The following is a 10,102-nucleotide window of genomic DNA, read 5'->3' as shown; positions in this document are numbered from 1 at the left end:
GGGCAGCGGAAAGTCCCGCCACTGACTGAGCTGAGTCCATTGCCAGGGGGCACATATGTACTGGCTAGCTGCACCTCAGCAGCACCTTGGACTTCTATGCCAGGGAAAGCTGGAGACTGTGTTTGTCTTTGACAATAAACCTGGCCAACGTGCCTTCGTACCTTACTAAAGTCTGGAGTCACTGGGGGTTCTCTTGGGGTCTGCTGTGTCAGCAATCTGTGCAGAGCTGGGGCAGCACACAGAAGGGACACACGCACGCAGCCGACTGATATCAACATTGAGCAGAGCACCACAGCAGTAGCATCTGACGACAGCCATCACCAATGAGGGGCTGGTACAGACTCGCTCTACACGTCTGCCCATTGCTGTCCTTGTATGTCCGTCTGCTGGAACAGAGCACCAAGTGCCATCGCTTCCACGCACAAACAATCCCCCCCAACAATGCACCGACTCTACCACACTGCCCCTCTCTGGAGCAGCCCCTGCGGGTGCTACGGCCATCCCTGCGGAGAAGGGGGAGTCGCCTTGTAAGCTTTCACCAAGTCCCTGGGGGGTAACAGCCAGGACTTAAGGGGAGCGAAGTTTAGGACAGCAGTAGCCGTGACTCCCCGGGCCCTGCTCTATTTACCTGGGCAGGGAGGCCAGCTGCTAAAGACTGATCTCAGTGCCTCGCACATGGTGGAACAACTATTAGGGTTCCGCGCCAGCTCAGTCACTTGACCCAATCTTCCCACAAGCTTTCCCCGCTTGCTGAAACCAAATCCTAGAGCCCGTGGGAAAGGGTCTTAAAATAGTGAAGATGTAGCACATTACACAGACAAAACTGCAACATTTTGGTTTCTCAGTGCCTAGATCAGAGCGCGGTGGTTTGCAGGAGGCTCTCCCTAGTGCACGAGTGACAGGCCAGCCAGGATACTTCCATGCTGCGACCAGGCAGCACCCATCACATGCTAAGAGGGGGCGTGGTCAGCTCAGCCCTGGGATGGGAGACCTCCAAGCAAGCTGCGAGAAGGGCCTGGGGGCGCTCTCCTGACTCCACAAGGAACCCAGCAGAGCTCCTGCTTTCTTTCAGTTACTAAAGATGCCAGGGCACATCCCCCTTGGAGCAATGCTGTCAGCTGCTTTAGACAGCTGCTACATTTCACCCCAGAGATGGCTGCATTTCAGTGGTGCCCAAGTAGCCCGTACCAACATCTCAGTGGGGTTTATAGACATCTCATCCCTCTGTAAAGGGCTTCGATATGCTCAGATGAAAGGCAAACGGTCCATCTAGTGGCTAATCAGAGCTTTAAAGAGCGAGTGTCAACACCAGAATATATCCGTCGGGGGCTGTACGTTTTCTTTTAATAACTGAAAACTTTACACTGTAGTCACAGAACTAAAACATTAGACTTACAAAGTTCAGCTCTCCTAGAAAGAGCTCCTGCAGTAAAGCATTCTCCTCCTCTTTCAGTTCTCAAACCCAGACAGAACTACGCAAAAGCTACTCTAGATCCCTGGGTGAGCTTCAGTTTTAGAAACAAAAATACAGCATATGAGGGAGGGAGGGGTCTCTTTGAACCCTTTGAGGACATGTGAATGGGATGAACAGAGAAAATGGCCGTAAGAGGCAGATGGACGTCTTGGGGTGGGGAGGCTCAGGCACGGAAGTTGCTGGTGGATGGCGAAGGGCATGAAGGGTTGCTCAGGGCATGGGTGGATTTGCTTGCATTTGCCAGTCCAACAGCTCCAAAGGGAACTGATGAGCAGGTCTGCTCTTGCAAGGTGCTGAGCACTCTGGAGTGTGCTCAGAGACCTGGCAGGATTGCTGTCCAACCCTGGTCTCCTTTCAGCGAGCTGCTATGCCTCAGGAGGTGACCAGAGGAGCCCTAACAACTCATAAAGCAACAGAGACGAGTTTATTTCAACCCACGACCTCAAGCAGAATGCAACCCCCGCCCTGCGAAGCGGGGTCAGACGCTATCACGTTTAACTAGCGCCCCACCCCTGCAACGGGGTTTATGAGCAATTCAGCAACAACATCTGCTGGAATTGTGACACCTCCCCCCTTGGGATCCAGATGGGCCTAAGAATGCGCCCCCCTCTCCCTGGCAGGGTGACTGGAACAGGGATGCTCTCAAGGCCACCGTAGAGAGTTTCCTAGAGTCCAGGTTGTGCTGCCCCCTTTTAAAGCACCAGGGCTCAGTTTACATACGAGCCCAAATCCTATTTGATTTAACCATTTCATCACCAGGCAAAGCTGCCCCACAGTCATTCCCCCTAGGAGAGGGCTGCCAGACAGACCCAGCCTTTCTGCCAGCTCTGGGAGAGGCTTGCTTCCATGATTCTGCCTGAGCCCAGGGAAGCCCGGGAGTATCTCTAGAAAGCAGCGAGCATGGGGACCCAAACTCCCACCCCTGGGGGTGATTTCCCTACAGCCTCCATTCTGGTGCGTCCTGTCAGTGAAATGATACTGCCATAGCCAGGCAATATACTGAGTTCCTGAACTTGCATGGCTATGGAGGGGTTAGCGCGGTGGGTACAGAGGGGCAGGTATTCGGGCAAAGATACAAGTGATGGGCAAAGGCTCTGAGGTTACTGTACCTTTCGAATCATGTGGCATTAAAGCCCTTCATCCCTGAATTCTGCTGCCTTGTGGAAGACCACGTGTGGTTGCTAGGGGTTAAGGGAAATCCAAGTCACTCGCCTGCAGGGTGGAAAGCCCATCCCCTGAAAGGGGAGAGAGGTTTCCAAGAGTTTCAGTTCAATTCTCTCCCTTCTCAGTTCCAGTCTCCCCAAAGGAAGGAGCAGGTCCTGCCAGTGACAGAGCCCTTCCGCCTACCAGGGGTGGTTCCAAACAGCATGGACCCATGGCGGTATGTGGGGCCCTTTGGGGGTGGTTAGTGTGGGATGGCTGTTATCCTCATGCTCTGCGACGCGATGGGGTACGTCACCATGGGCGTGGTGGCATGGCTCATGGTGATACCTCCCAGCGGCTGTGCCATTGAAACTGCCACGGGCGCCACCGACACTGCCACGGGCGCCATGGAGACCGGAGGAGCCATGCCCTGTGCGATGGTCTGAGCCAGAGCAGCCGAGAGTGGGGTGATTTCAGGGTTCATGGGGGGCGCTGCGTTGGTGGGGGGCGCTGCCTGTGCTCCAGCTGGAGCCACCAAATCCTGCTGGGTGACGGGCCGTGGCTGGAGGGCCTGGCTGCTGAGCGTGGTGTGAGTCTGGGCAATGCTGTGGTTATAATTGGTGACAGTACCCACGGTTGGGGCCAGGGTCTGCTCGGTGGCCGTGGCGGTGGAGCTGAGAGTCATGACTTTGGCCTGGTTTCGGAACTGGGCGTTCTGCTCCAGCAGCACCTCGTTGGTCGCCAGGAGGTTGTTGACCTGCTTCTTGAGGTCCTCCACGCGCTTGCGCAGCATGATGTTCTCCTCCTCCAGGAGCCGGTACTCCACCGTGCGCGGGCTGGTGAAGCTGTACTCGTAGGTTTCGAAGTGCAGCCCGTCCACCCGCCTCCGCTTCAGCACCGGGTCGTGGTCGTCGTAGCGGTCAGGGTCGTACATGACATCATAGGGGTCGTAGCGGCGCACGGTGGTGGCGATGCCGGGGTCCCGGGCCGCGATGACCCGGGCGTCATACTCGTACTCCCGCTGCAAGTGCTGGAACTTGCACTTGGCTCCCCGCTGGCAGTCGCCCTTCAGGAAGTCCCTGCATATTGGCACCTCCTCCTTGCTGTTCGGCAGGTCCGCCGGGGAGAGGCCGAGCCCAGCCGCCACCTTCTGGCGCAGGCGCGGGGGCAGCTCCCCCGTCTTCTTGTAATAGTCCTCATCCTCCTTGGTGCCGTGGATGAAGCGGCAGTTGAGGCGCACACACTCCTTGTTCTGGAAGTCGTGGCAGAAGATGAATTCGTTCTTGCGCACGCCCAGGTTGGTGACCTCGCTAATGTCGGGGTGTCGGAAGCGGCAGCGCTTGCCTCGCTTGCAGACATTGCGCAGGAAGTCGCGGCAGATGTCGTCAGAGTTGGCACCCGCCTCGTCACTGCTACTGCCATTGTTGTAGTTGTCACGGTCGGGCATTTTCCAACGTACACCCTCCCCTCCTGGTGGGACGAGCTCGGGCAACTGCAAAAGAGGAGAGGAGGAGGGAGTGAGAAAACAAGGCAGGGAGAGGGGAAGTGGGGGATCCTCACTTAAAGGGAGGAACTGTTCTGGTGTAGCTGACAGGGAAATATCTGCCCTGAGGCATTACAGCAGAGCGCCAGCCTCTGCTGTGGTTAAGGTTACGACCAGCTTTCAGGATAATGTTGGACTCTTAGTGCTGCAAAAGGCGCGCAGCTACTCAGGCTGTCTTGAAATGTGCTGTGCCCCATGGGGATACTGGGTAGGGTTAGCGATCCAAATTTGGAGCCCTTTGACCAAGGGGTTCCTGGTCCCCAGTCCCCCCAAAAAATCAGAACCCCTCAACTTTGAGAGAAGTGATCAACTTTTTTGTGCACAGATCTTGTTATATTGGTTACAGCAGATGAGCCAGCTCGACACTCCAAGCTTTGCCTGAACTGAGAGCCAGCCAGCTCATTGCATAGAAACCAAGAGGCTCAGACTCCTTCTCCTACAAACCAACATCCACAACTCTAGGGGTCCAACTGCATTTAACATCCAATTGTCTTTTGACCCCACCAGACCCTTCAACAGAGACCGCCTGTTCAAAAAGGCTCAGCTTTACCTGTAAGATCCAAAATCTTCAAAGTCACCCCAGGCCGGATCACAGCTAGAGGAGCTGACTTGATTTGAGATCAAAGTCCTAATGAAACTAAAAAATAATCAAAACAAGCTAGTCATTGCTGATATTCTATTAGCCAAGTCCAAGGCAGATGGGGCCAATTTCACAGCTCTCTATCTCACGTCAGACAGGATTACTATACATATAAAATGATGGGGTCTAAATTAGCTGTTACCACTCAAGAACGAGATCTCGGAGTCACTGTGGATAGTTCTCTGAAAACATCCACTCAATGTGCAGCAGTGGTCCAAAAAGTGAACAGAATGTTGGGAACAATTAGGAAAAAGATAATAAGACAGAAAATATCGTATTTTCTCTATATAAATCCATGGTACGTCCATCCTTTGAATACTGTGTGCAGATGTGGTGACCCATCTCAAAAAAGATCTATTGGAATTGGCAAAGGTCCAGAAAAGGGCAAAAAAATGACAACGGGTTTGGAACGGCTGCCATATGAGGAGAGATTAATAAGACTGGGACTTTTCAACTTGGAAAAGAAACGACTAAGGGGAGATATGACAGAGGGCTATAAAATCATGACTGGTGTGGAAAAAGTAAATAAGGACGTGTTCTTTACTCTTTGTCATAACACAAGAACTAGGGATCACCAAATGAAATGAACAGGCTGCAGGTTTAAAACAAAAAAAAAGAGAAGTATTTTTTCACACAATCCACAGTCAACCTGTTGAACTCCTTGCCAGAGGATGTTGCAAGGGTCAAGACTACAACAGGGTTAAAAAAAGAACTAGCTAAATTCATGGAGAATAGGTCCATCAATGGCTATTAGCCAGGATGGGAAAGCCCTCTGCGTTTGAAATCTTCCTAGGCAGAGTAAAGCCGCCACCTAGAGTTCCTGTGGCAGACAGGCACCACTGCTGTGTGACCCACCCGAACAGCCCCGGCTCAGCAGCGAGGCCCAGGAGTCCTGCTGTCCCAAGGCACCGACCAGGGCGGATCTCTGAGCCGAGCTGCCGCAACTCGCCTGGGTTTGGCCTCCCAGACCGGCCCCCGCGGGCCGCGCCAGAGCAGGTGGATTTATGGGGCCTGAGGCGGATGAGCCCATGGAGTTGGGGGGGGTCAGACCCCGGCCAGACCAGAGAACGGGCAGGGGGGGAGACTCAGGAGTGACCCCCCCCCCATGGCTTGGGCCAGAGGCCGGGGTGGGGTCAGACCCTGGCCAGGTCAGAGGACGGGGGGGGGGGCAGACCCGGGCCAGGCCAGAGGGGGGACTCAGGAGTGACCCCCCCCATGGTTTGGGCCAGAGGGGGGGCAGACCCGGGCCAGGCCAGAGGGGGGACTCAGGAGTGACCCCCCCCATGGTTTGGGCCAGAGGGGGGGCAGACCCGGGCCAGGCCAGAGACCGGGGGGGGAAGACCCTGGCCAGGCCAGAGAACGGGGGGGGGGGCCTGAGGAGTGACCCCCCCATGGCTTGGGCCAGAGGCCGGCAGGGGCAGGGGCTCAGCGGAGACGGGGGAGCCCGAGGGGGGCCGGCTAGGGGCTTAGTAGAATCCGGGTCCCCCCCCAACCCCTGCTCGGGGCGGCCTCTCGCTCACCCGCTCTCCGGCCGCGTCCTGCTCCAGGAGCTACAAAGAGCGGCCCCTTCCGCCCTCCAGCGGAACTACTCTATGGTCCTTCCGGCCGGAAGCGGAAGCCTCCCTGTATGCCGCGCGCGCGGCCCGTCGGTTACCATAGCGACAAGGCCCCGCTGCCCATGGTAGCGCCCCAGTGACTAACTCGGGGTGGGAGACCCCGCCCTATTACACGGCGGTGGGCGGGGCATGACTGACGGATGACATCACAGCGAACACCGTGTCATCTCCAGCCAATAGCACCCCCAGGGCACCCACACGGGTTGTCATGGTGACAGCACCTGGGCCTGCGGGACCCGTGCACAGGGTTCTAGTGCAACAGGTCCTGCCCCCCAGGAAACCAGCTTGAGGCCAGAGCTTCCTTCCACCCTTACCTCTATGGCACAGCTGGGCCCTGCATGTGCTTAGGGTCACACTGAACAATGGGAGGTCACCTGCAGGTGCCCCTGGTGGGGGCATCTTAATCATACCCCTGGGAAAGTCCCCCAGCTCCCGCACAGCTGGGCAGCTTGCACAAGACTCAAATCACACACCTGGGCATTGTGCATAGGGTAAACCCTTAGGGACACGACAAGAATAATTACCTGGGCTAGCCAGAGCTAAAGAGGGCCATCATGGCTAGCTGTGCTAAGAGGGGTTGGCAGAGGATGAGCCCTTATCCAGTTTTCAGCGTTTATATTTTCAGCATATTCATGATTACAGCATTAACCCCTGAGGCTCCAATGAAGGGTGCTATAAATTTGGAGTTTGTTTCCTTGCAGTTCCAATCAAAGGGCAGGTAGCCTTTTGGGAAAGGGATTACCCTTAATGCAAGCAGTTACCCCATCCACATCTCACCAGAAAGTGTCTTAATATTCCATATACATCTTGTGCTGCCCACTTCATCAGGGGAATGTAACTTGTAGGGAAGCCTGACAATGCAGAAATGTAATGCTCTGCCACTTGTCAGACACTATCAGGACAAGAACCAACACTTTTATACTGGGAAGTCACTGTTCAGAGACCAGTGTGAACTCAGCACAGTTAATTCTGAAAGCTACAACTGCATAAAATGTACCAGGGTATATGTGCACTGTGCATCACATTCATACAGCTCACTGCAGTGTTGCACTGTGGCCTGAACATTTGCACTTTCCCCAGTCACATCTTCAGCAAAAAGTGATTTCTATATTCAATGGATTCTTCTTCTCAGCCGGGCCAGGCAACCATGTATTGGGAAATGGCCCAGAAAGCCAGCCAAAAGAGGGCTGAATGATGCAGGTCAAGTATCTTTAAAAGTCAAGTTACATACATGCCCAGAGATCACACAGATTCTGTTTTAAAATGCAACATTAAGAAAAAACATGAATTCCCAACCAAACCAGGTTTTATTTATTGTATACCTGCTACATTCAACTACAAAGACCAGAACCAGTCCAGAACATGAAAGCTCAGGGCTACCACCCACACAGGTGAGACCTTCATTCTTAAGATGGAAAACTCTTGAAGACTGGTAGGAAAGCACTCCTGCATCACCAGGAAGTAGTTGTGTCTGGAGGTTTGCATCCCAAGCTCCAATGTTTCATTGCTCTGCTTTGCAGCCTCAGTAGCAGCAGAGAAGACATCTACTTAGACCTCTGCCTCATCTTTCTCCTTTTGCGCTTCAGCCTGAGAAAGACAATGTTACCCCATCAGAGAAAGCTTTGTTACCATGCTGATATTCTATCAGACATTCCACAGCAGGCAGCCAACCTGGTTAAATGGACTTTGAATGAGTCATTATCAGGCCCAACCCCTTTTGTGTCAGAACAAGCATGTCAATAGTTTTGGAAAAAAGTTGCAACATGCAGTTTTTAAAGAGAATGACAACGCAATGTCCACCACCTAACTGCTGCCTTGTCCTAGTGCACAAGAACCACACATTGAAGTTACCAGAAACCAAGTAACCTGTCCACATTTCTGTGGACAATGAAACGGAAGACCAACAAGGACAGCACCTTCAGTAGAGAGGCTAGACTTAAGCCAATTCCTGCCTGCCTTTCCAGAGTTTTAACTCAAGTTTCAGACTTTATTTAAAAGCAGAGTAGAAAACTAAGCTGCTAAATACAGTAACAAAAGCATGTTTACTCGCTTTGGAAAAGGAACTTTGCATCTTTGCTACAGTGTTTTAATGGCTTCTTTTAAACACATACAATAAGACTTGTGTAGACCCAATGTACTAACTCCTGCAGTAAATTTGGCCCATCATCCTTACCTGCCATGCCTAACACAGAACAGCTTGTTATACCAATGCTGGAAAATGCCAGAGAAGACAGGCAGTTTTAGCTCTGAGCTGGCCTGGCTGCACTGGAAGTAAAATAGGTTGAGTTCTACACACCCCTACCCCCACACTCAAGAAAAGCAGTGTTTACAATGATGCAGTCTATAGAGGTTTGGAACAGCATACACCACAAAGCACTTCACATGCATCCATGTTTCTCTTTACTCCCCACCCTGAAGCAGACTTATCACCATTTTCCAGATGAGAAATGGAAGCACAAAACACTTACTCAAGGTCATACAAACACATGTGCAGTAGAAACAGGAATTTAACCCAAATCCTACTACAGAACTTTACCCCCTACACCCTCCTGCTTGTCTGTCAGTTTAGCCTGCAAACTCTTTGTGTCTGAGTTTTCACAGGCTCTAGCATAATGGGCTCTCAGTTTCAGCTGAGGCCTCTAGACATGACAGAAATAAACGCATTCTGACTACCATCAGTTAGCCCGAGGGATGTGGGACGCAGCACTAACATTAATACACCCAACTCAAGTTTTTCCCCACTCCCCAAGTCTGATCAACCATCTCAGCCACGTTCCCACAGGGCCCAGCACACAAGACGTAGATTTATACAAAACAAGGCATGCAAACCATTTACATCAATTAGCATAACAACCCGCTGGGCAAGCGTGGCAAGTCCCCAGGCCCCACGAGACAAAACGGACGCTCACGTACCTGCGCATACGCTTCTTTCGCCACTAGAGGAAAGAGGGGAAAACACAGGAGTCAGCAGCGTATTAACGTCAGGCTGAGCCCCCACCGCGTCTCCAGGCCCCCAGTGACCAAACGGGGCCCGAGGGGACACAGGGCAGCAAACCTCACCCCGCCCCCGCCCCCGACCGGGTTTACTGCTGGGTGCGAGGCAAAGGGCGCGTGGGGCCCGGCAGATCCGAACCCGCCTCCCCCATCGCCCCCCCGCTGCATCCGCTCGCAGCCCCCAGCGGGCGCAGGGCCCCACGGGCCGGTGCCTCCCACGCGCGTGGAGCGCCCGGGGCGCAGGGCTTGGGACGGGGGGTCAATCCCCCCACGAGTTACCCCCCCGCCCGGGAGGCCTAGGAAAGCCCCCCCCATGGCCCCGCTTCCTCCCGCCGGGCCGGGCCCCGGCCCCCACCCCACCCACCTTCGCTCTCATGGCGGCCCGGGCTCAGTGCCCGCGGATGGCGGCGGATGGCGGCTGGAGCCTCCGGCCTCCGACAAAATGGCGGCGACAACACCCGAGAGAGAGCGGCCGGCGCCGCTGGACCCCCTTTTATAGGCCAGTTCCGGAAGCGGGTGGGCGGAGCCTGAGCGTCACAGAGGGCCCGCGCGCGCGCGCGCGTATGTGCGTCTCTGTCCCCTCTTCGCGGAGCATGACGGGAGGTGTAGTTTCTCCCGCCCCCGGGGCAGCACGGGAGTTGTAGTTTTCTCCCTCCTTCCCCGCCTCCATTTTGAATACAAAACCTCTGAGC

The 10,102-nt window shown here is 54.3% G+C and overlaps 1 protein-coding gene and 1 long non-coding RNA gene across 3 annotated transcripts; both read right to left on the bottom strand.

The window, feature by feature from the left end:
* Window positions 1-1,314: 1,314 nt before the first annotated feature.
* On the bottom strand, window positions 1,315-6,394 carry ZC3H10 (zinc finger CCCH-type containing 10). 2 transcript variants are annotated; one of them, XM_032785577.2, is made up of 3 exons: window positions 6,321-6,394; window positions 4,711-4,788; window positions 1,315-4,109 (listed from the first exon to the last, which is right to left on the bottom strand). In XM_032785577.2, exon 3 carries the CDS (start codon window positions 4,062-4,064, stop codon window positions 2,880-2,882), a length of 1,185 nt encoding a protein of 394 aa, XP_032641468.1. In that variant the 5' UTR covers window positions 4,065-4,109; window positions 4,711-4,788; window positions 6,321-6,394; the 3' UTR covers window positions 1,315-2,879. The 2 variants fall into 2 exon arrangements, with proteins under 2 accessions (XP_032641468.1, XP_032641467.1); XM_032785576.2 differs by lacking the exon at window positions 4,711-4,788 and having other exon boundaries at window positions 6,321-6,385.
* Window positions 6,395-7,704: 1,310 nt separating this feature from the next.
* Window positions 7,705-9,895, bottom strand: LOC116827780 (uncharacterized). Its single transcript, XR_004374386.1, has 3 exons — window positions 9,775-9,895; window positions 9,330-9,352; window positions 7,705-8,003 (listed from the first exon to the last, which is right to left on the bottom strand). It is a non-coding gene; the product is annotated as an uncharacterized LOC116827780 (long non-coding RNA).
* Window positions 9,896-10,102: the final 207 nt, after the last annotated feature.

This window comes from Chelonoidis abingdonii, chromosome 26 (assembly GCF_003597395.2).
Source record: "Chelonoidis abingdonii isolate Lonesome George chromosome 26, CheloAbing_2.0, whole genome shotgun sequence".
In the NCBI taxonomy this organism is placed as follows: Eukaryota; Metazoa; Chordata; order Testudines; family Testudinidae; genus Chelonoidis; species Chelonoidis abingdonii.
The sequence above is the reverse complement of the archived record's forward strand: the minus strand, read 5'-3'. Positions and strand labels throughout refer to the sequence as shown.

Coding starts and splice junctions, on each gene's coding strand:
- ZC3H10 (XM_032785577.2), bottom strand. CDS start 4,064: ATGCCCGACCGTGACAACTACAACAATGGCAGTAGCAGTGACGAGGCG.